The sequence below is a fragment of the Lichenostomus cassidix genome, chromosome 28 (genome assembly GCF_008360975.1).
Source record: "Lichenostomus cassidix isolate B80296 chromosome 28, HeHo_3.0, whole genome shotgun sequence".
NCBI lineage: Eukaryota > Metazoa > Chordata > Aves > Passeriformes > Meliphagidae > Lichenostomus > Lichenostomus cassidix.
The window spans coordinates 5608948-5634622 of record NC_139508.1 but is presented as its reverse complement, the minus strand read 5'-3'; the positions used below and the strand labels follow the sequence as shown (position 1 = coordinate 5634622).

The 25675-nt window shown below is 45.9% G+C and overlaps 2 protein-coding genes across 4 annotated transcripts in view; one reads left to right on the top strand and one right to left on the bottom strand.

Annotated features, from left to right (window-relative positions):
• ELAVL1 (ELAV like RNA binding protein 1) overlaps positions 1 to 12774 on the bottom strand; it is a 40778-nt gene extending 28004 nt beyond the window's left edge. For both annotated transcript variants that reach the window (XM_085040269.1, XM_085040270.1), the window contains exons 1-2: positions 12649 to 12774; positions 1204 to 1387 (exon numbers count right to left, since the gene is read on the bottom strand). In XM_085040269.1, the coding sequence (XP_084896395.1) occupies positions 1204 to 1375 (172 nt within the window). In that variant the 5' untranslated portion in view covers positions 1376 to 1387; positions 12649 to 12774. The remainder of the gene's footprint in view (positions 1 to 1203; positions 1388 to 12648) is intronic.
• A 2877-nt stretch (positions 12775 to 15651) lies between these two features.
• The window catches only part of MATK (megakaryocyte-associated tyrosine kinase), a 35027-nt gene continuing 25003 nt past the window's right edge, over positions 15652 to 25675 (top strand). For both annotated transcript variants that reach the window (XM_085040167.1, XM_085040161.1), the window contains exon 1: positions 15652 to 15754. The gene's annotated coding sequence lies outside the window, so the exon portion shown is untranslated. The remainder of the gene's footprint in view (positions 15755 to 25675) is intronic.

Sequence of the window (25675 nt, the reverse complement as noted above, 5' to 3'; positions counted from 1 at the left end):
ATGACACCATTTGGGCTGAACACTCACCTACCAAAACATTCAAGGAAATCAGTATTTATGTAACTATTTTGTCATGACTGAACATACACATCCCTTAAGTACAGATTTAGACAGACATCACACAAAACTTCATCTGTAAGATGTCAGAAAAGCCAGAGACATGGAAATAAGAGAGGTTACTTGGAAGGGAAATTCTGAAGTTTTTAATTACTCAGTTCTCATGGGTATTCTCAAGCAAATAAAGCACTAAAGATTACGCACAAAGAGCTCTCATGCATTCCATCAGCTCCCATGCAGCTTTTACAGACTGGGAAGCAGTCTCAGGCTGGTTCTGTTAAGGATTAGATAACAATCAGTATTGCTGGATTCTGAAATACAATGCTGAGCATGTGCAGCAGAGAATTCCACACACACTGAGCTGCAGGCTGGGAACAAACATCAGTGCACAGCTAGTTAACAGCACAAGTACTTTTTTTTCCCCTCCAGAAACAACCAAGTGCTCTCACTAAAGCCAAGATTCTGCAAATTCTGAACAAGGATAACCAAAACTTGTAAATTAAGTATTTTAACAGTGCAAGGATTAAAACCTCTTCAGAGAGTTGCTAAAAGCTCCTGCAACTAAACAGATATGGTTTATGGAAGCAGTTGCTCTGTCAGCATTTGTTTTGCTTGAAGGAAACAAAGTTTCACAAATCAGAACAATTCATTCCTCTCATATTTTAAAGCTACTACTACCAATCCTATTTAACAAACATACAGGTTAAATTCTGCAATAGTGGTAAGACTTACAACCACTTCAGAACTTTGGCACACCTTTATTTTACTGATCAACATCAGAACAAAAGGTTTGTTTGTATATTCAGAGCTCTGGTAGAATCAAAACCACTCCGACTGTAGGGAGAATAAATCAGCTGGGGACTAAATCCAAAGCAGTTTTAGACCTGTCTATTGATGCTCAAATTTGGGAACTGCACTTCTTGGAATTCTTAGCCATGCACACAATAGCCATTAACTTAGCCTTGAGCATTCCATCCTCCCAATACCCAGTCCTGGCATGACTGGAGATCCAGGCAAAATTGTCAATAGTTTGATTAAATACACACACACAAACAAATATTTAGTATTTCTACATTGTTGTATTCAATCAAGTATTTGCTTGGGCAGTCTTGCACAGGTGACAATTTCAGAAATACTAAATCATACCTGCAACTTTGTCCCGAATAAGTTTTGCAGATTCCACTTCGCCGATGCTGCTGAACAGACTCCGTAATTCATCCTGCGTCATGTTTTGAGGGAGGTAGTTCACAATTAAATTTGTCCTACCAATATCATCCCTGCAATCTTCAGCCATGTGATCTTCATAACCATTAGACATTTTATAATATAGCTGCAAAGAGAAAAAATCCTCAGTGAGTTTTAGATCTTCACATTTCTGTAAAATAATCTTCCTCCCTCTGAAATAAATTTGAATGTTTATTTTAAAAAACGAAGAACAAGCCACTGCTTCAGCAATGCATTTTTTCAGCTCACAAAACAAAACATTATTTGTTGAAAATTCCAGAACAATTCATTCTTTCAAAAGCACAAACACAGCATTTTACAAATCTATGTACCATTAAAGAGCTCCTCAGGATTTCTATTTTTTGCATTAATAAAAAGCATCAAGACAGGTTTTGAAGACATTCCTGCAAACACTGGTATTCCCAACAGCTAAGGTAAAAATCAGGTTCCCCATGTCCAGCACTTGACCAGCCAGAACCAAATTGCCACCTCAACCTGAATTCCAACCTTATGCCCAGAACTCTTTTAGACAGAGAGAGGAGAAGCAGCCAGATCTGACCCAGTTCAGTGTTTCAGCTGGGGACTATTAATTTTCTGAATGTTTTCCCCTGTAAACGTTGCCCATCCTGCACCTCAAGGCCTGTTACTGTTCAGTGTTGCCTTTGGTGCTCCTTAACTGTGTGTATGAAACAGGTGAGTCTATGCTGCCCACTGACTTGGGGGTATATTGAGTATTTGATAGAGTTTGTATTTTTGCACCTTTTTAAAGAAAGCCTTGTGAAAACATCCAGAATTCCCATCACAGGAAGATACTCTCTGCCTCAGGCTGCCATTAGGAACTGAATCCTGATGTTTTAGTTGACATACAACTAAAACTCACACCAGACTCAAGCTGCTCATGGCTTGCCAGAATCCAGGTTTTTAAAGCACTTCAACTATTTTAAAACAGTCAAAATCAGGATAGCTAAACCCTGTTCCTACAACAAGATCTAAGATCTGGATCTGCTACAGGATGAGCATTTCTAGCAACTGCACCACTTCTGACAGCCAGAAGCTGAATAATGGAAGAAGTCAGAAACAGCAACCAGAAATCCTCAGTCTAGAAAGGGAACACTACTGGCACAAAGGGACTTTCAGGCCCTTCACCAGCAGCTACTGTTAATTCATGTCTGACAGCGAAGGTCAGATTTTTAAACCAACAATACCTGCGCACATCATTACAGAATAAGCCATGAGAAGACTTATGCTAATTTGAGATTTAACACAGTATGGATTTGAACTGAACCTTTATCTTTTCCATGTGTTGAAGCATTAAGAGCTGGCAGCTCTTGCTCTCCTTCACCCACAGATCAGGTTCTACCCCATTTCTGTGTTTCAAGTATCACCACAAGCCCACCCCAGCACTCTCTGCCCATGGGATAATCAATCCGTACTATGAAAGCAATGGAAAACTACAGGGAAACTTTACGCTGTGTCAGCAGTTTTAATCTGCTTTCCTTGCAGCAAGATAAGCGTCAGTTAATACCACAGGATAGGAGAGCAGGGGGAGGCACTGCAAAGCTGGCAGCGGGGGAAGAGACTCCCCTCAGCAGACAATTTTTAAGCTGCCAGGTCATCTCAGTTGTACTGCAAATTCTGTCATTAAATACACGTTCCCTCCTGGCTCTGTCATAACTGACTGAGCACAACCTCAGAGAAGTGTCCTGCTCTGGTAAACAGCACTCAAACAGCTGAACTGTCTCTGGTCACCGTATCTAACTTATAAAACTACGTAACATACATTTTCAAAATAATTGGAACAGAAAGCAACTTTGCTTGCTTTTGCCCTCTATAAAATTCAAGCCCTATAAGAACACACCAATATGTTGATGAGCCTGCAAGTTGTATGGTACAACTAGAATATTTAGTAAGCAAAGGAAGAAACATTGAGATTTTTCCACTTCAAGAGGCAAAAGTTCATATTTCCTTCACTTTAACCATATTTGCCCTTTATTGCTATTTATTTATGATAAAAATCCTTCCTGCTGCCAAGATTAAGAAATTGCTATATGTTGTAATGATTTCAAGAACAGACATTTAAGAGATTGGGGTTTTGGGGTTTTTTTAATTCTCTAATTTTAAAATCTGCTGCCTAAAAAGGAGGCGCCACAGTCAGATACCAAGCACAGAAACCTTCCCAGCACACCATGACGGGAAGTTGTATTTGGCATAAAGTAGAATTGACAGGAGTTTGGCAAGTGGCTATTGACTTTCCATCACTGTCCCACATCCTCTAACCTCACTGTCTGCAATACACACCTTCTGCACCTCCCAGGATACTGAAGGAGTACCTGGGGCAGTGCTGATTCAGAGCCACTACAAAGTGGGAAGGAAGCTTCCACCTGCTTTTCTTCAGACGTTCAGAAAAAAAAAAATAGAAAGTCCTTGCATACAGGCCTGGCAAACGTTTCCATGGGATACCAAGAACAAAGCATGCAGGAGCGATAAAGGCACAGTGAAGAGCAAAAGGGGCAGAAAACTGATAGAGAAGATGCTTCTTTCTTCCTAGTCTCTCGCTGAGCACTTACCCAATCTGCTGCAGGACTAACACTGTCCAACCAGCCTGGAAGTTGGTGGGAAACCACTTCCTCTGCTGGTGGAGTGTTAAGGAAACTCCTCCATCCCATCGATCTGCTGCCACTCCAGGGGTCTCACTGGCACCGCCCCAGACTGTCACTTCTGGAATCGAAGGCCCTTCGCAGCGGTGGCTCCAGTGACCCCACAGGCCTCACATGACTCCCTGCACACCCCACACTCGCCCAGTCAGACCAGCTCCTCTCACCAACTCAGCCCCAGGTTTCCCATTGCACAGTCCCAGACTGCAGTTCCTTTGTGGTGCAGTGACGCAGAAAAGCTCAAGCAGAGAGTGCCCCTGGGGAGAGACCCTGGACACAGCTCCCCTGGGCTGTGCCCCCTCCCAGTCTGTGCCTGTGCTGATGCTGATATTTAGTCCAGTGTCTTCTCAATGTGTTGGGGGTGGTTTAAGTTGGATATTAGGAAAATATTCTGGAACAGGCTCCCCAGGGAAGCAGTCAGGACCCCAAGTCTGTCAGGGCTGAAGAACCCCCTCCCAGAACAACCTGCAGCTCACACTGCTGCTGCCCACCTGCACCAGGTGTATTCCTCAACAGGTGAACTGTTCCCATGCCAGCAAAGTTAAAAACAGCCCCTGAAGAATTATAACCCTTGCATACTGAAAAGATTTCCCAAAAGAAAAGGGGCTATATAAGACAGTCAGGATGGATGAAACAAGCAATGCTACACTGGAAAACAAGTTTTTATTCTGCCCTTACTGAAATATGCAGAGGGAACGTCTTGATCTTTCTTTACCAAGTAGACAACAATCCATTTCTATCAGTAAATATTCCAGATCTGAGAACCAGGCCTAGACACTAATTTGTATCTATAACTTCATTAACTGACATTTGTCGATCCACAATTACATAAATCAAAGGACTGAATGCATTTATATTCCTGGTGGACAGGTCAATGATAGCAAGAAAGCCCAACAGCTCCATTTGGGAAGGCTGACTGAAAAGAGACTGGTAGTTTGCAGCCTTTCCAAAACAGGTCTTCAATTCTATGTCCCAAAAAAATGAAACTTTAAGACTAGGTTCCACTGCACTGCAGTTCCTAAAATGACATTTTTTAAAAAAATAACCAAATGCTGCAGAAGTTTGTTTGAAAAGGCAGCAGCCACATTCCTCCTTGGGTAAGATGCCCTAATACTTATGATGCCAAGAGTGCACAGAGTAACCAACAGGAACCATATGTGCTGTGCCCAAATCCTCCATTAATTCTGGAGGTGCTCAAATCCACGCAGCCCAATACTTTACCACTTGTGCCAACGACTGCTCAGGCACCTTCAGCCAAGCCAGTGCTGACAGGACTGGATTGAAAAGCTCTCCACAGCACTATTTTCAGAAATGTTGCACTGACCATGACAATCACCTTCTCACAAAAGCACACTGGATCCCAGAGGTTTATTGGTTCTGGCAACAGACCAATAAAATTTTTTCCCCAATGATATTCCTTATCCCCATCCAGAATTCTACAAATCAGTGCTATTAATTATTTCACGGCAAGACATTTACTAAGAAGAAAGACCTGTATGGATCTGAGGAGATTATGTGAAATGGGAACACTGGCAAGAAGAACTGTCCATCTTCAACATCAGGCAAGAGGCTTTGTCCACCTTCCCCTTGTTCGCAGGACTAAAAACATACCACACTACTATGGGGGTCACAAACTTGAATGTAGACACCTAAACAGACACTCAAAGAATCCCAAAATGGTTTTGTTGGAAGGGAACTTCAAGACCATTTCAGTCTACTCACTGCCACAGGCAGGAACACCTTCCACTACACCAGGGTGCTCCAAGCCCTGTCCAACCTGGCCTTGGACACTTCCAGGGATCCAGGGATGGCGCAGACACAGCTCTGGGCAACCTGAGAGATGGGTTGCTCTGGGCAACCTGCGCCAGGGCCTCACCACCCTCACAGCCAAGAATTCCTTCTCAGTCTATCCCTGTCCTCTGGCAGTGGAAAGCCGTTCCTCTTTGTCCTGGCACTCGGGGCCCTTGACCCCAGTCCCTCTCCAGCTCTCCTGGAGCCCCTTCAGGCACTGGAAGGGACTCTGACGTCTCCCTGGATCATTCTCACCTCCAGGTGAACATCCCCGGTTCTCCCAGTCTGGCTCCAGAGCAGAGGGGCTCCAGTCTTCAGAGTATCTTGGCAGCCTCCTCTGGACTGGCTCCAACAGATCCATGTCTTTGTTGTGCTTGGGTCCCTCGAATGGAGGCAGCTCTGCAGGTGGGATGGATGACGGATCAGCTAGTGCAGAACTTATGATGGGAAATTCTTCCTGGATCAATGAGCTCTGTGGCACAGGGCTTGCAGCACCTTCACTGGAGCACCGGGAATGGGCCATAGTGAGCACAGCATGGTCCTTAAACCACAGCAGACCTGAGGTTGCTGACCCTGCTATTTACCAAAATCTCCATCTTTCTTTGCAATGAAGTGCAAGTCAGCATCACTCAGGTCACACTATACAGGAAGGGCTTCAGGGGACAGTGCCTGACAAGAGTCCCTGAACTGGTGAAATTCCCTTGTTGATGTTGTCAGTGGTAAAACGAACAGGGACCCTGAAACCAGTGATGCTGCAGAGTTTTGCCTGTGAGCTGCTTCATCAACTCGCACTTCAGTCTCACGGGTTTATTCTTGAGCTCTGCCTGTGTATTTAAGAATCTCGATGAGGTGCTTCAAGTAGAACCTCTGGGCTATCAGAGCCCTTCTCCTGTTTCTCCATCACATGACTATTTGTTGACATGCCTTCCCGCCTTCCCGCCCCCCCCCCGCCCGCCTCCCGCCCAGAGTCATGGCTGACTAAGAGGCAACAATTTTGTTTTGACACTGCTGCCTCTCAATCCTGAAGCTGCCAAGCTGTTTCCTGAAGGCCACACCTGAAACAGAACAAAAAGGACACTACCACATTCAGGCAAGTGCCAAACCAATCCAGAAGACAGGTGCAGAGGTGCTGAGATGTCCAGGTTGGAGCACATGCCAAAACTAATGCCACACACATAGAAGGGCTTGAAGAGCCTCCATGAATTTAAACTGCTTAGGAAAACAGTTTTCAAGAACTATCCCACACAGTATCGTGTAAAAACTTTGCTTTGCATCCAGCTGTCATTGAGAAGGATTGAGAAGCAAGAGTTTAATCACAACACAGAGGGGACAGACACTGAAGGAAAAAAAGCAATGTAATTTCTTCTCTGAAATCACTGTAAGGAACAGACCAGGTTTCACCTGAGTAGCCATACCAGCAGAAAATCCTACCCTAGGCCTACCTGCCCCCCAGAAACAGAAAAGAATTTCCTAGTGCTCCACAGCCAGAACAAATCACTCTCTTATCACTTAACCCAGACCTCACTACATCACAGAGCCTTTCCCCATAATCTCCAAGAAAACCCCTTTTATTCTTTATACAAACTCTTTTCATGTTCCCAACAGCCCTGCACATTGCACCCCACGAGCACAGATCTCTCCACACAGACCACAGGGCAAGCACAGTGTGGTGCAAGCCCAATGCTATTTGACTCGCTATTCATGCACTATTTCCTACAATTCCTTCAAAATTCTGTCAAATCTAGACCAAATATCAAAAACCATTTGGGGGGAGGGGGAGAATCTCAAAATCCAGATTGTCTCTTCAATTCAAGAACAACATTCATACAGTGTATGAGGGGAAATATCATGAAGTTGAGAATAAAAGGTCATCCCAGTGTATACAGGTCACACACTTCAAAGCCTCAAGTCAGACGCAAGCAACATGTCTTCCAACAGATAATTTCACTGTACATTCACGAGGGCAGGGGGTAATGTTTAAGTTTTTCTTATGAATAAAACCAAATCAGGTAGGAAGGAGAGTACCCATGTTTGAGAGATGCCTGATGCTGTTTCCAAAAAGCAAGTCTGTGACCACAAGGCAAGAGTCTTGGTCTCGCCTCTTCTTGCTCAGGCTGAGTGGAAGCTCTGGGTTACATGCATATGAATCCTAAGTTCTCCTGTAAAAGCTGTCTTCCTGAACTGTGAACATGATGCGTGGATACGCATGGAAACTTACAGGCAGAAAGTGAGGTGTCACAGATTCTTTCCCCCGAACTAGTTACCCTCATTCTCCTTCCCCTGTCCCACAGCAATCAATCAGGTCAGTATTCTCTGGCTCATCGGAATTCCCTGCAGCCACAATATTTTAAATCAGCAAAAACTTTAAATTCAATATTCAGTTTGATTCAATTGGCATTTTAACTCCCATCTCTCCCCAAAAGAATGAAAATAACTCAGCGCTGACACATGCTACTGAAGGTCACAAAAAACTGGTTCATCTTTAGGAAGACTACCCTGAAACCCTGAGTGTTGTCACAGATGCTGTACATATATGATTATTCCACACTGATGTGTAAATTCCGTTTGTAAATTTGGCAACCAAGCAAACCCTTTCTTCTTGCCAGCCCTCTGGGATTTCCAGAGGTGATAGATCCCATCACTTTGATTCCTTTCCCTTTACAAACCTGAAACCAGGACACTACCCTTGTTCTCCTCAGCCTGACTGCACCTACAATTACAACATTTTTGCCAGTAAAAACAGCTCGGCACCAGAAGTGGCCATTACTAAAATCTGCTGCTGCATTTCCACAAACTTTATTTTCATATGCTTAACCACCGATTTCAGTACAATATATTTTAAGCTCTTTTTTTTTTAATGTTTTTTTATAAGCACTGGGCATAAACCTAGTTTTGAGCATATTTTTGGTCTAACAAATCTCAAATGTCGTAATGTTAATATTTCAACAAAGCAGTTTTAAATGTTTCTTAGCAATCAGATTTGTCTAGAAGGGTTTTAAATGCCTCCCTCACTTGTTTTTATTCATGTCCATATAAGACCATTATCAAGGTGTTTTTGTCAATGCTTATATTGCCAAAGACACAAGCATATGAGGCCAAAATATAAGCTGCATTCTTCAAAGCAATGGCCTTATTTTGTCAGTCTACTGAACTACACTCAATTCCGAGGAACAAAATTAATCATCGTTTGGATGCTGTCAGAAATCAGATACAGGCTGGCCATAATTACCAACCACAGCTGGTCCAACACACAGCAGGGATCAGGGCCCCTCTCAGCTCGAGCTGTATGTACAAGGGCAATCAGAAACCTGTAGCTGAGACACTGAACATCTGCAGCCAGATCCAGATTTCCCCACCTTTCCAGGTTAACAGCCAGATAGAGGATATCAGGCTCTGCTCAGAGCATCACATCAACACCCTCCAAGCAGCACAATACCCTTCTCAGCACAAGAAAGACATGGACCTCTTGGAATGAGTCCAGAGGAGGCCATGGAGATGCTCCAAGGGTTGGAACCCCTCTGCTCTGGAGCCAAGCTGGAAGAGCTGAGGGTGTTTACCCGGAGGAGGATCCAAGGAGACCTCAGAGCCCCTTCCAGTGCCTAAAGGGGCTCCAGGAGAGCTGGAGAGGGATTTTGGACAAGGGCCTGGGGTCACAGGACAAGAGGCTTCCCACTGCAAGAAGACAGGGTTAGATGGGCTACTGGGAAGGAATTCTTGGCTGTGAGGGTGGTGAGGCCCTGGCACAGGGTGCCCAGAGCAGCTGTAGCTGCCTCTGGATCCCTGGAAGTGTCCAAGGCCAGGTTGGATGTGGCTTGGAGCAACCTGGGAGAGTGGAAGGTATTCCTGCCCATGGCAGGGGGTGGAACAAGATGGTCTCTAAGGTCCCTTCCAATCCAAACCATTTTGGTATTCTGTCATTCCACAGTTGTTTGCCCCTGGGTTGAAAATGCTGCCAGTTAAAATCGCAGAGTTCTTAAGCACGGAAGAGACAGCCAGACAACTTTGTGCAGCCTGGACTATCTCACCTTCTGCATTGATATTTTTAATAAAAGGTTTATGATAAACAGATATTTAAAAAAAGGGAATAATTTATCTTCCTTTTTCTAGACTGTGTCAGATTGTCCATAAATGTCTTTGGCAATTTTTTCACCTACACAAAAGACATCTGGAGACCAAGAACCGTGCTGTGAGGGAATCACTCCTTTCCAAGGGAGAGGGCAAGAGATGAGAAGTGGACATAAGAACTGCAGATTCCAGACACTTTCTGACAACAGCTGCCCCACACTTTGATCCAACCTCGGATCACACTTATCCATCTTCGGATACTTTCACTTTCATGGGGCAGGAAGACAAGTGAATAGCAGGAGGAAAAGACAGCATCAACTTGCTCACCAGCACAAAACAACTAGCTGGAAATCAATCTCTGAGGGCCTAATAAGACACCATGGGATGCTGCTGTGTTCCTACATGCAGACCATGAAAGCAGTAGGACATAGGAAAATTTTACCTTTGTAATTACTATGCCACTGCTACTAATATTAAAAACAAACCAAAATAAACCAAACCAAACAAAAAGCACAAAAAAAAAAAATCCAAAGGCAGCAAACCCATACACATGAAGAATGTCTCTACCTTTTCAGTACAACTTATTTCTACCCTATCCCCTCAGAAAAAAAAAGAAAAAAAAAAGATATTAAAATCTATTTTTGCATGTATCACCTACATATAACAAGGTTGTATAATCAAATGAATCATTTAGGCCAGCAGTTTGAAGCTTGCAGGTGCCTGATCACAAAACTGCACATCAGACAGGAGAAGTGCCCTGATCATTTTCAGCACAAGGAAAAATTTATCACCTCTCCTTTGCTGAACTCTGTCATTCTCCCTAAATGCTTAAATTGGCAGGACTTTCCTGCATGTCTTCCAGGCTACTTCTAAAGTACTTGGAAGTGCAGAAAGAACAGCTTCTCTAAACTCTTTTTGAAGTCTGCAAACAGTGAGTTTGAGCTTTCTGTGACTAAGAGTCTACCAGCTTCACAGGCAGCTTATCCACGTGTGGTCAGAGAGACAGCCTGTAACTTTGCGTTGTAATCAGTTCAGAGGGCTCACAACAAGCAAGCAAGAAACAAGACAGAAACCAAAGCTTCAGGAAAGAAAGTGGGCTGGTACAACAGCTTAAAGAGATGGATTCTGAAAGTAAAATGCAATGTCTCAGGTCGAGACAAGGAGGGCTTTTTCCAGGGAAAAAAAAAGTGACAGAACATGCAAGAACCAGAAAGAAAACAAAGTGCTTGAATTTAGAGCATAGAGCACATTTCACATATAAGTTCACATCAGCACCAGACACTGTTCAACACAGATAAGAAAGTTGTTACACACAACATTCACATTTCCATTCAGATTGTGCTTAGTGCTGCTGCTGTTTCCACAAACTTGGTACTGCACAAGACAACTCCCCTGAAGAGTTCATCTAGTCCTGCAGAAGCACCCATAGCAGGGCTATAAACTCACTGAACAACACATTTAACAATCACACCAGCTTAAGATGTTCCTGTTCACATTCCAATCAGGCCTGCGGAGAGCCTACTGCAATCACAGCTGTAACTCCGGACCACTGAACATCTTGAATCATGGAAAACCACAAGACCACTGGGATCATTATACACACAGTTACTCTGCTTCAAAATAAAAACCAGGACACTCACAGTAACATCTCATGCTGCATAAACTTACAGGCTCAGGACGCTTGATTTTGTTAACCATCATGCACACAGACATAACCCAAGAGTCAACAGGAATCTACATCAATTCTACAGGTTTGATAAAAACTATGGAACATGTGCATCATCCTAGTTGTAATGGGGGATACACAAGTCACAGAACTGTTCACACAGCTCTAGAAAGAAAAGTGGTTAAAACATGAGTACAAGGAAACAACAGCTTGTAAAGAGGTGAGAGCCGAGCAATATGAGCAGTCAACACCCACAATCAGAGAGTAAAATGAACAAAAATACAAAGACCTCAAAAAGCGATCAAATGTAACAACAACAGGCATTAACAAAAGGAATGAACCTCTACCCTTCCCAACTTTTTCCTCTTGTTTTCCACAGATCACAGGATCCCAGTGCAAGTCCTCGTGCAACAAACCATGCTTCCTTTGCCAGCAAGTCTCGGACATAACTCTGTGCACAACAAACGCTCCTGCACTCCCAGCAGTGCAGAACTCGGCAGGAGCACCCGCCTCCCCACGGCTGTCCCACCCCAGCCCTCATGCGTACCGCCGTGAACGGGCCCATAGGACAATCTTCTTCTACCAACTCCTGAAAAGGAGCAAACGCTCTGCTTTGAAAGACGCCCACGAACACAAACAGTGGCTGCTGCTTTAGCCATGATTCCTGCGGCCCCAAGCACTCGGCACACCATCACCGGACCCGCTGCCAGCACTGATGCCAACCGGCTCCGACCGTGCGGGCACGGACCCTCGGGTACCCCCAGTCAACGAGCACGTCCTAGTCCTAACCAATGTGGGAGATTTAAAAGCTGTGTCCGCGCAGACACGGGAAAAATAAACATGAAAGATGAGGCCATTAACCGGACGGGGAAAGGCCCTCAGACGCGGCGCGAACCCGCAGCGCATCGCGGCAGCGCGACCCGCGGCCTTCCCGCCGCAAGCGCGGCAGCCTCGGGCCCCGCTCCCCGCCCGTGCCCCATCCGGCCCCCGCGGGCCCCGCAGGCCGCGGCCCCGTCGCCCCGGGCCCGCGCTGGCCCGCGGCCCCTCCCCCAACAGGCCCGGGCTGTCCCGCCAGGCCCAGGCCTCGGCCCGGCCGCTGCGGGCCCTGCCACCCGCTCCCTCCCGCGCCGGGCCCGCGGGCGGCGCCGAGGCTGCTCGGGCGCGGCCCCGTAGGCCCGCGCGCGGCCTCACCTGCGGCGGCGGCGGCCAGGCCCGGGCAGCGGGAGGCGATCGGTTCGCAGCGCACAACGAGCCGCTCCAGCGCCGCGGCCCCGCCCCCGCACCGCCCGCCGACACCCATTGGCTGCCGCGCGCACGTGCCCCGTGCGCCATTGGCTACACTGTCCGTCCATCAAGTGCCAGCCGGAGGCGGAACCTACAGCGCGCCGGGGGGAGGGGAGCGGGCCGGAGGGGCCCGGCGGCGTAACTAGAGCGATCGACCCAGGACGGCTCGGGGGTGCGCCCTGGCCGTAGCTTCAGCCGCTCTTGTGGGAAGGAGCCCGGAGGAGAACGTGTCTCCTGTGCCCGTCCGGGCTCTTGGAGAAGGGGAAACGCGAGTAGTGCCCTGTGCCACGGAGACAGGCTGGGGTGGAAGATGGAGCACGGCAGCCCTAGGCCCGCGGGCTGTGGGCAGCACTCCGGTAGCCGGAACCTTCCCTCGCCCGAGGGCCAGTGCCAGCTGGAGCCCGGGAACAGGGAATCTCCCCGGGCACAACCCACGGTGGCTGGTTAAGAGATTAAATGCTTCCGGTGTAAATGAGATGCAAATGATGATCTGTGAAAGAAACTGGTGGCCAGCATTTCCCTGTGCTCTGAGAAATTCTGCTGCGCCCTGAAGGAACCAGCTGCCCAAGAGTTTTTCTTCCGTTGCTACTTTCTGTAGCCAAGGGCATCCCTTTGTATCTGCGACTATTTCCACTGCACAGGAGTCCTCTGTGAGACTAAAATTCCACTATTTTGCAGGAAAAAGTCTTTTTATCATTGCCAAGAATACTTTGCAATAATACCCTGGTACAAAGCAGCATGCTTACTGTGTGACATGTAAGCTTCAGGTCTGTAAATCCTGTGTTAAGGTACTCAACTTTGGGGGAAAAAATCAGAATATTTCTGCATTACAATATGTGATGTTCCTTTTCATTCACAGATAACTCATGATTTGAGTTTTACTTAGGTGAGTGACATACCTGAAAATCAAATTTTGCCATCTCCAGCTCCTTTCTCTAGCTGACAAGAGCAAGGTCTCACCTGAAGGATGAGAATTGTGATACAGCAGCAGGACAGAAGTTTGTGTTCCTTGGCATTTCCCTGCATGCCTGTGGAATTACTCTGTCCACTGGAGTATGTGGCATATCACACAATGAAAATGCAAATATCTTTTCTCTGCCTATCCTGACACAGCCTCTAGCAAGACCTTGTCTAGTAAATTCCCAGCATGGTTGCACTGATGTTTTTTGGTTTAACTGCCCAGAAACCTGTTCCAGAAACCCCTTCAAGTGGTCCTGTTATACTGGCCCATGTCCTCATCTTCCACATGCAACAGCCAGGAACCCATTGCTGTGCCCAATGGGTACAGTGTGACGGAGATCTTAATGTGTTGCTCCATGAAGAGCCCACTGAGGATGTTAGATTTAGAGCAACGTTAAAAACATTGCCATTTTCTTTTCCTCTCTACCATAGCTCTCAGTACCATATGGGGAATTCTCACATGAAAATTCTAAGCCTGACAGGTCCGGAAATATCCTTCAAGGCCTCATAAAACATTAAAGATGCTTGTGCATCTGCTATTTGCTCATCCTGCCAGCCCCGAAATCACAATATTGTCATTCACATCAGTGGCAGCTTTCTTTTAATGCAAATTCCATGTTTTCCTTGTATCACCCAGGTTTCAATTAACAATCCCATTCTTGGACATAAGATGGGTCTCAAATCTTAAAAAATTGAGGCCCTGAGCACAACACTGCACAGAGCATTAATGCCTTTATCTTTTGACAGCATATTTGCAATCTCATAATTTCATCTGTCACCATAAACAGTTACTTAAAATGTGATGGCAATTTAAAGGTGCTGTCCTTTGAAACAGTGTGTCAGGTTTTTTTTTAAAATTATCTATTTTTGCTAAATATATTAATGGTCTCTCACAGTGTTTCAGTTCAATATGAAAACATCAGCCTAATGATATTGTGAAATTTTAGCAATGTGAAGCCAGGTGTTGTGTCTGAAGTCGTCTCAAGATGATGCAACACAAATGCCACAGATATGCTTGGTCATGCCAATTCTTGGGGTATGTTGAAACATTAAAAAAGCTCAGTGCAAACAAGGTGACCCAGGAAGCCCTTGGCGAATGTGGTTCTGACATGGGAGGCAAACGTGCAGTGGGAATTGACTGGTGGAAGTAGCTGCACAAGGACAAATAGTAGTACTTGGCTGTGAATAAAACATGGGATCAAAAAATCACAATGTCCTGGATTGGAAGGGACCTGCAAAGACCATTGATGCAAAATCCTGGCCCTGCACAGGCACCCCAACAATCCCACCCTGGGCATCCCTGGCACCATTGTCCAAACACTCCTGCAGCTCTGGCAGCCTTGGGGCAGGGACCATTCCCTGGGGAGCCTGGGCAGTGCCCCAGCAGCCTCTGGGGGAAGAGCCTTTCCCTGAGATCATCCCAAGCCTGACCCAGCTCCAGCCATTCCCTGGCTCCTGTCCCTGTCCCAGAGCAGAGCTCAGCCCCTGTCCCTCCGGCTCCCCTCGGGAGGAGCTGCAGCCCCCGAGGAGTCTCCCCTCAGTCTCCTCTGCTCTGGCTGAGCAAGCCAAGTGCCCTCAGCTAGGCACTCCGGGTTACAGAAGGAGATGGGATGGACGGACTGACGGGCGGCGCAGACCTCGCACATAGCAGGGAGGCTCCAGGAGCCGCCCCACCTCGGGTGTGCTCTCCCGCTTCACAGGCGTGAGCGGCCGCCCCCGGACACGCAGCGGGCCGCGCCGGCTCCGCAGCATCTCTGTGCTCAGGCTCCTGCCGCTCTGGGAGCACTGAGACGCTGTGGAGAGCAGCGCCCTTAACCCCCAGTAACGCGCCTCCACTCCCACCGGCGCAGCTCTGAAATGGCGGCCAGAAGCGCTGGGGCCGCGGGGAATGGGGTGGGATGGGGGCGGGATCTGATATGGTCCCGCCCGTCCCCCGCCCCGCTCCCCCCCGAGCCCTGAGGAGTGAAATGGCGGCATCGCCAGGAGTCGGCGTGGAGCAGTTGGGACACTCCTCGCCTGGCCCTGCACAGGCCTCTGACTGCCGAGCACGGAGGTACTGCGGGTGCTAGAGCGTTCTGGACAGCTGCCGCTGCCCTGGTCTGCCGCCCTCGTTCAGTATCAGACAGCTGGGGAGGTTCAGCCTGGAGAAGGGAAGACCTCAGAGCCCCTTCCAGTGCCTAAAAAGCCTCCGAAAGAGCTGAAGAGGAAATTTGGGCAAGGGCCTGGGGTCACAGGACAAGAGGGAATAGCATCCCACTGCCAGAGGGCAGGGTTAGATGGGATATTGGGAAGGGATTCTTGGCTGTGAGGGTAGTGATGCCCTGGCACAGGTTGTCCCAAGCAGCTGAGTCTGCCCCATCCCTGGAAGCGTCCAAGGCCAGGTTGGACGTTGCTTGGAGTAACCTGGTGCAGTGGAAGGTATTCCTGCCCATGGCACGGGGTGGAATGAAATGGGCTGTAGTGTCTCTTTCAACTCAAAGCATTCCCTGATTCTGCGATACCCCCTGGAAGGGTGCCCTGGCGCCTCCCAGCAATCCCTCCATGGCCTCTCAGTGTCTGGGTTCAAACCCTTCTCCAGGGTTTGGTGTTCTCTGATTTCTCCTCACCTCTATGAGATCACATTCACCCTTCTGTGTCTTGCTCACCACAGGCTTTAAGCCCCTGTTCTCCCTTATCCTCTGGTTCACCCCTGCCTCTCTCATCACATGCCCCAGCACTGTTCCAAGGCTTTGCTTATGGACACTTTCTGATCCCTTATCTCTGGGTTTGTGTCTCCATCACCCAGACTTGAGGGCTCCTGTATTGCTCCACTGACAGCATCCTTCTAGATAACTGTTTTTTCTTTCATTGGGATTCCTTTGTGCTGTTCTCAGTCTTCCTGGTGTCCTGTTCCTTGGTGCTTTTGTCTTTGTTCCAAGGGTCATTGCCTCCCCTGAAGAGGAATATTACCCACCTGTCTGGAGCAGTTTGCCCTCTTTGGAATTCCCTTCTCCTGGCGATTTGCAGAAGGATGGACTCACCCTTGCCACTTCACTCCCATGGGAGTCACCTTCCCTGAGGTTACCTGTGGCTGCTGCTCTTGTTCTGCTTGTGCTGTCATTTCACTTGTGAGATGAATTACGTGACCTGGAGCATGTTTGTCTCTAGTTGTGCTGCCGAAAGATCACCCCCATTTACATTCCCAATGATTTGTAGGAGAACTTTTCTGGATTTCCTGAGGTCAATGCAGAAAACACTGGGCATGGCTGTGTGAGCTCTGAAGCAGTACTGCTGCCTGCAGCACAGTGGCTGAGGTACCTGTTGATTCAGGTTCTCTGCACTGAGCTGCTATAATTAAAACAGCCACACTTAATCATTTGCTGATGGATGTGGAAAAGTTTTAATTCAATTTAAATGTGCAGTTATTATAAGCTTTTATTGAAGCTGATTTTTCCCTTTTTCTTTGATTCCCATTTTTGTTTATGTATTAATGACTTCTGTATGTGTCCCCCTTGATGTTTTTTGGCCAGTAGCCGCTATCTATTAGCCTAGTTTCTGAAATAATCTCCTTTAAAATTTAGCTGCATGTAAAAGATTTAACAGACAAACAACAAAATGTAAGGAAGCAAGCCAGAAGGTTTCCAGGTTGCCAGGAGTTATCTTTATTCCAAGCTCATAATTTATGAAGCTTGTCATTGTGTGAGGTTTTATTCTGGTTGTGAATGAATTTGTAGCATAGTTGTATCTGTCCAGTGAGCTGTTGGTGTGAAAAATATTTTGTGAGACTGTCAGTTAGACAATATTAATTACGTTTCTCATAATTTTCCAGTCCCCATGTTCCAGGAAGATGTTGAGCAGTAGTAAAATGCATGGTAAACACACTGATCAATTTACTTTTTTTGTTTCCCCAATGGCTTAGGGAAAGCACCTGTTTTTTTGGTACTTTTGAATGTTTGACAAAACCTACCATTCAGGTGTGGTACTATGAACTAGCAGTGAGGAGATTTGAAGAACCTGATGTGTGCTTTAAGAATGTTATTGGAGGGTGGTGTTTTAGTCTTGAGATCAAGCATTCCGAGCACAAACCCAAGCTGGGCGGAAGTAGTCATGGGGAGAAGGATTTGGGGGTGTTGGTGGGTGAGAAGCTCAACCTGCCCCAGCCATGGGCACTGAGCCCCAGAAACCCCCTGTGCTGGGCTGAGCCCCCAGTGTGGGCAGCAGGGGAGGGGGGGATTCTGCCTGCCCCTTTCTTCCCCCTCAGGTGAGACCTCACCTGCAGAGCTGCCTTCAGTCCTGGAGAACAACATTAGAAGGACATTGTGCCAGTCACTGTGTGGCTGTGCTGTTTGCTGTGTCACGTGTATGGCTATCCGGTGGTACAGCTGATGGTTGGGATATTTTGCTCCTGTTTTCAGCATTGCGCTTTGTCTGTTTACATGCTGAACACTTTTCTGAATAGGTGGGATGTCTTAAAGTTGTCTGCTCACACAGACCCACTTTAGTTGTGCCTCTCAAAGGGGTTAACTTCAGAAATTCCAGTTATCCAGTCCTGAGCTTGTTAGGTGTTAGAACAGTCAGGAAGATACCTGTCCTCAGCAGCTGTGCAGGTGCTCCTCCCAGCAGGGACCTGCCACTGGCCTGAGCTGTACTGGGGCTTCAGGGATGAATCACTGACCTCCCCGTGCAGGCTGTACCTCATGACATTTCAGAGTGGCTGTGGTGGGCAGCAGGTCAGAGCCCACCAGGGAAGGTGACCATGACCCTATCTGACTGGGCTATGGTGCAGCCCTGCCAGGGCTGTCAGTGGAGTCAGTCTTCCTTGGAGCAGTGGGTCTGCAGTCGAGGACTTTTCCTGTGGGTTGGGATGCGCAAAGAAGCTCCGGGAGGCTGAGAGCCCTTGCCTCAGTTTGTGAGGGATTGCACATCTGGACTAAGTGTTCTAAAATCTTTAGGGTTCTCAAGTCAGTTGGGCAGCACCAGCTCCATTTGACATCATAAATTTGTATTCAAAGGCTAGCCAATTGATTGATTTATCTGCTTTAAATGGTTTATAAAATAAATGTCATATAAATATATTATTTCATAGCATCATTCATAGAATCTTCTGAGTAAGAAGGGACCAGAAGGATCATCAAGTACAACCCCTAGCCCTATACAGGACACCCCAGCAATCCCACCATGGGGTTTATTGTCCAAATGCTCCTGGAGCTCTGGCAGCCTTGGGGCTGTGATCATTCCCTGGGAAGTCTGTTCAGTGCCCAACCACCTCTGGGGGAAGAACTTTTCTCCAATGTCCAGCCTAATCCTCCTCTGACAAAATTTTGTAAGATTCCATGACAGAAGCCAAGTGCTATATCTCAAAAATCCCTCTCAAGAACATCTTGGAAATGCTGCAAAGCACTGTGGAGTCAAAACTCGCGGGGAAAATTCATCCCCTGTTGAAGCTGAGTCATATCAGCCACATGGTCATGTGTGAGCACGCAGCTATGGCCCAAACGGATTCCAAATGGCCTCAGGCACCTCCAGCATGGCCTTCAGATGGTGTCAGGTCCCAGTGTTGATGCTGATAGGCCCCTTCCTATCCTTCCTCCCTAGCCTGCTGAGCTGGCTGTGGTGTGGGTACATTTAACCTATCTTATATGACAATTGCATGATAATGAATTGTGCTGTATTGTTGGTCTGCTGTGTGACCTCTTGTGGTTCAGTCAGAGTTCAGCAGTGGATGGGAGTGTTGCTGCTGCTGCTGCCTGGAGGATGTGGTATGGGAAAAAAGTTCAGTGCAGTTTGAACCAGGTGAGCCCTGGCCTGCTGAAGAAAGTCAGTGTCTCTCCTGTGACATCAAAAGGCTTCAGGATCTGCCTGAGAGCAATAAAGAATAATTTTTCCTTACTTTATAGGTTAAGCTCATGCATTTGATGTTTGTATCTTTGCTACTTAACTACCTATAAGATAAAGTTCTAAAATAGCTTTTTATGACAATGCTGTGTAAAAAGGAGGGGGAAAGCCAATGTGACTAAATAATTTATCTTTATAAAAGTGACAAAATCTTCACCTCTGCATTACTTTATTTTTTAGGGTGTTACCCTGCTCTTTAGAAGATACTTGCACTTCAAGGTTTGGTTTATTTGAAGACCTAAATCTGATAACAAACAGAAGCCAAGGCCATGATGTAGACCCAGCTTTCTTTTCAAATGACAGAATCCTGTATCAGGGGAGGATGGAAAGCTGTCAGGGTTTAAAGACTTATGGCACAGTGCTTTTTGAGTTTATGGATTTTTGAGTGTACAAATTCTTCTGTACATTTTGAAGTCTCTTCAGAAGGTATGATGATTCTTGTTTCTGTCTTTAAGGTTCTACTCATTTATAGGAGCTAATGCTTGCAATTATGATAGTAATACTCGTACTGAATTTTAAAATGTTTTGCTTTAAATGTAACTTTTTGCTAGTGATTGAGTTTCAATAATTTCTGAAGCTGGAAAAAGTAACTTTATTGCCATAACGTCACCTCTGCAGTTAAATAAGTGAGCATGAAAACAAATGGCGCTATAAAATGTTTGTAACATCTTTGCAAATGTTGACTTTTTAAAAATAAAGGCTCTGTTATTTGAATGTTGAGGTGAACTATGTCCTCAGAATAGTGTATGCACAAGCAATGGAGGTACAGCAAGAGGAGGAATGCTCTGACAGTTTTCTGCCTTCCTCAGTGAGGAGAGACAGTGTATGATGTGATAAAGACTTTTAGAGCAGGTTGTTAAATCAGTTTTCCTCATGCAATTTAACAACATAATTTAAGGGAACTTGTTCTGTTGGCTGTTACAACTAACAGCTTTTCCTCCCTTCAGTTTTGGATCTCTACATGAGCATCCCCATTGCCATGAGTGGCTTATCTGCATGATTTGGCTTTAATTTAAATCCAACAGCAAACTAGAACTGCTGAATGCAGAAGGAGTGTTCTAAGTTAGTGACTTAGGGACACATGAACAGATCATTTATTTGCTTTCTAAATCAGCTCTGCCATAAAATTTGCAGGGTAGCAACTGCAGGGTTATATTTTCTTTTAGGAGAGCTCAGCATGGCTGTGGTAACTCCTGGGGTCTGAGCTGCTGCTGATTTGTCCACATAAGACAAAAGAGCAGCTTTTTGTTACAATTGAAACAACACCTACAAAAATTAGGTGTTTACTTGTTATTTTGTAGCATACTAAGTAAGAGACCAGAGGTGGGCTAGTCATGCTGGGCAGAAGCCTTTTAGCAATTTTAAATCCTTTATTGCTAGGAATTGAAGAGCTATTTGTTATTTGTTTGGCATATTCTGTCTGGTTTATCTTAGTTCCATGCCTAATCAGTTGTGACCTCAGTGTTATATCATGGATTGACCTGCATTAGTCAGCCTGTCTTCACAAGCTGCCTGGCTGCAGGGTGATGCTGAACTGGGATATCACTAAATTCTCTGCCTGGAAGCTGGGTTTTTTGGTTTTTTTTGTTTTGTTTTTTCTTTATTTTTGTTTTTATTTTTTTGGTTTTGGGGTTTTTTTGGGTTTGTTTTTGGGCTTTTTTTTTTTTTTTTTTTTTTTTTTAAAGCACTCAGCCATGTACAGTTTAAGCCTAATTTATCTGTGGAGTAAGCTAGTAAGCTGTACCAGAGAGCAAACTCTCACATGAATATCTGTGGCTGCTGGCCAAGGAGAGCTGTCCTTTCTGGCCCTGTCCAGACCAGGTCACTGGGCAGGGCTGTGGTCCATCCTGGCAACAGAGGAACTTATTCCCCAGCCTAACAGCAAACATTCAGGAAGGGAACATGGATTAACACCTGGGGTAGCAACCAGTATTGATAGTATTTGTTTATCATAGAATCATTCATTTTGTAAAAGACCTCCAGAACCATAAAGTCCAACCTTTAAGCTAATCTCCCCATGACCACTAAACCATATTCCCAAGTGCCATGTCAACTCATTTTTTGAACACTTCCAGGGTTGGTATCTCCACCACTTCCCTGGGCAGCCTGTTCAAGCCCTTCACCACTCTTCCAGAAAAGAAATTCTTTCCTGATGTCCAGCCTGAACCTCCCTTGGCACAGCTTGTCCTGTCCCTTGTTCCCTGGAAGCAGAGTCTGACCCCTGTCTGGCTCCACAGTCCTATCAGGGAGTTGTGCAGAGCCAGAAGGTCCCCCCTGAGCCTTCTCTTCTCCAGGCTGAGCTCCCCCAGCTTCCTCAGCTGCTCCTGGTGCTCCAGCCCTTTTCCCAGCTCCATTCTCTTCTCTGGACATGCTCCAGCTCTTCAATGTTTCTTGTATGCCAGTTGCACAGTCAAGACAGCAATGACTGAGATACGCTATGATTTGTGTGGCAAATGTTTAACTGAAAAGACTAGTTGTCACTAGCTTCAGTGTTCTCCATGCCCTCACAGTTCATCTAGGCATTCCAATGTGGATTTTGGATGATGGAATAATTGAAAAGAAAACCCAGTTTTGGAACCTCCTTTGCTACACTGTAGTTTAATGCAGTTTAAATTTTACTGCTCAATATTTCTTCTCATGTAACTCAAAGTAATAGTGCATAAGAGTTAATAATCTCAGCTTTTGGTCTAGATTATGGCAAGTAATTCCCTTGGACTCCTGACAGGAATGCCTCACCAGCAGCACTGTGTCTTTAGGCAGGGGCTACGTGGCATAATGGTTGTGTTTCTGAGCTTTCATGAACTATGTCTATTTCCTGGATTAGAGTCAGAATTTTTGATCATGTTAGGAATAATTGGTTCCTGTCACCTGTGGCTGTCCGATAGAGCAGATAAAACACACTCATTGTAAGTACTCGGGCAGCTTTGAGAAGAAAGAGATATGGCTTATGGGCAGTGAGGGCTCTGGGTAAATTAAATTAGGAATTTCCTGCTTTGGCACAGTGTCAAGTTGTGAAGATTTTGCAGGGTTTTGTTGCTTGTAGTAGAAGTGTCAGTTTTGGATTGTATGGAACTAACCCTTGTGATTATCCACAGAAACGATTACCATGTCTCATGGGATTCCTTTCCTCTGGCCACCAGAACTTTTACTGCTGGTACGTTTGCTCCTCAGCTCTGCACATATTTAGTTTTGAGACCTTAGGCTGAATTTGCAGGCCTGTTCCTCAGAGGGAGCCTTTTTGGAGCTGTAAGATGAGCATGTATAACACAGAAATCCAGACTAAAACCCTGTAATCTCTGCAGTTCTGTTTTTGTGGAGGTTTATCGGAATTGTTTTATTGTTCCTTGCTGCCACCAGAGAGCAAAGTGCAGCGGGTATCAGCATTCTCGAGGGACTTTTGTCTCAGCAGAGTATTTTGTTCTCATGCTTTGAAGATAACGAGGTGAGTCATTGTCTTTACATCTCACGTGACTTATTACAGACATACACTGCTCATGCTTTCCAAGGAAAAAAACAGACCTTTTGTTCAGACTTGTGGTGTTGAACTGGTTGTGCATTTGCTTAACTAGGGAGTTGCTTTGACTTGCTCTTTAAATCTATGTACTTACAGCACTAAATCAGACAGTGGAGCTTATGGAATGTTTTTGATCAGTTTCATAGGAATACCTCTGTTTTGGCATCAGGGATGAATAAATTCATCAGCAGCTTTTAGTCTAAAAGGATACATCAATGTTTTGTTCTCTAACTGAAAGCATGAGGCTTGTCTGCACTGGGTGCAGGTCAGAAGCTCTGATAAAGGAGTAGATTTGGCATCTTCAAGAAAAAATTGCCAACTTGTGAAGCTTTGGGAGGGTAGAAAACTGCCTAGACTGACCATCAGTACACACTGTGCAGTAGCATCTCCAGCCCATTCTGTCCATTTCACAGAATCTCAGAATTGTTTAGGTTGGGAAAGACCTTTAAGATCATCAAGTCCGTGTCCCCAGGTGCCACATCCATACGTTTTTCAAACACTTCCAGGGTGGTGACTCCACCAGTGCCATGGGCAGCATGTGTGAAGGCTTGACAGCCCTTTCCATGCAGAATTCTCCCCGGGCATAAGGTGAGGCTGCTTCTCTTGTGCCGTCACTTGTTCCCTTGGAGCAGAGCCCCACTCCCACCTGGTCCCTCCCTGGACCTTCTCAGGGAGTTGTGGAGAGTGAGAAGGTCCTCCCTGAGCCTCCTTTTCCCCAGGCTAATTTCTCCAGGCTAGTTTGACATACCTACTAATGACCTACTTCATCTTTTGTCATGAAGATCACAAAGTGGAGTTATATCAAGAAGTAAAATAAAAGGAAAACACAGATGAGACATTTGTCTTAAGCCAAAGGATTTACTTCTAAGGGCAAGTACCAAATTACTGCCAAGTATGGGATGGGATGTTTGGAGGTGGACGGAGTCCTATGAGCTGCCAAGGAGCTCCAATCAAAGGCAGAGACACTTGTGCTGGAACAGAAAATGCTCATAACCCTTATTGGATGCTCCATGGTCACAGCAGTGAGGAGTCATTTTGCAGAGGACAGGGGGAGAACAGGACCATTATCCAGCTCCCATAATAAACACATTTCTCAATGGTAAGCCCTCCTTACCCACAGTGGCAATTCTTTACCTGGTCCATGTTTAATGCCAGTGATAGCAAATCCATAGACCTGATGCGCAAACATGATGGCCTTTTGTTATTCTTGCTCCAAATCAAGGTTGGCAGTAAGGGTTTTAAGCTGGAAAAGGTTGTTTGAAATGCTGCCTATGCTTGGGGTAGTGTAGGGAAGGGTGAGAACCATGAGGCCACCAGATTAGCTCTTGGAATAAATTGCATGGTTCGTACAGGGAGAAGTCCCTTCTAGGACTGAAGACTGCAATTCCCATAGTTTTCACGGACCACTAGGAAAACAAAATTGTACATACTTTGTTCTCAGAATACATGTATCACTTACAGCTCTGTAATTGTATGATATTAATTGAATCTTAATTTCTTGTCTGTAAGAAATGCTGGGATTCAGCACACTATGTATTAATCTCCATTAGAACAGTAGTGAAATTTGGAATTAATTGGTAGGAGCTTAAGAGATTTGGGTTGTTTCTGGTTGGTTTTATGTTGAAATCTGCCTCTTCTGTGAACAGCTATTTCTGCCAGATTATAGCAGGTGATGCTGGTGACATGGTGTGGCAGGAGTCACACAGTGTGTTTTTAAACTTCCCTGTGAGGTGTAGATCAGTATATTCATTGTCCAAAAAAGAGATGATCAGTGAGGTGACATCATCCAATGTTCTGTAGGGCAGATGTGAGGAGTTAGAGGAAGCCGTCATGCTAACATACAGAAGTAAAGCCTGGGGGAAACTCTCCTGGCTTTTCCACAAGATTAGGAGCTGAGGTGGCCATCACCAGTCAGAAGCAAAATACTGGAGTTTATGATGTTGCAGAGCATTAGCTTATAAAATCTCAGACATTAAGAACAAAAATAGAGGACAGAGAACATTATGTTGCTATTTTTCACCTGTGCTCAGGATACAGACGGCATGCAGTTCTGTTCCCCTTTTTTTCAAGACATTTCTTCACAGAAGGGGTTGTCGAGCCCTGGCACAGGCTGCCCAGAGCAGAGGTGGAGTCTCCATCCCTGGAAGTGTTCAAAAACTGTGTGGATGTGGCAATTGAAGACATGGGTTAGTGGTGGATGGTGGTGGTGCTGGGTAGGTGGTTTGACTTAATGATCTTAGATGTCTTTTCCAGCCTCAAAAGTTCTATGATTCTTGGAGAGGATATGTAGGATGTGGGGAGAGCCTGGGGCTGGTGACAATAATAAAAAATATTTTTGGTAATCAAAAGCAGAGCCGAGCTGCCATTGCAAGAATGACTGAGCGTGCTGGAACTCCTCAGCCTGGAGAGATGATTTAAAGCAGATACTGGATCTGAAGCGGCACAAAACCGCTGGATAGGAACTGATTGTTTGCTGTCTCTTCTTGCACTGCATGAACTGGGGTTGCCAATGAGGCTGTGAGCAGCTGGCTTCAGCGCAGGTGGAGGAGATGAGGATCCTGGTAATAAGCACTGCACCTGTGGGAT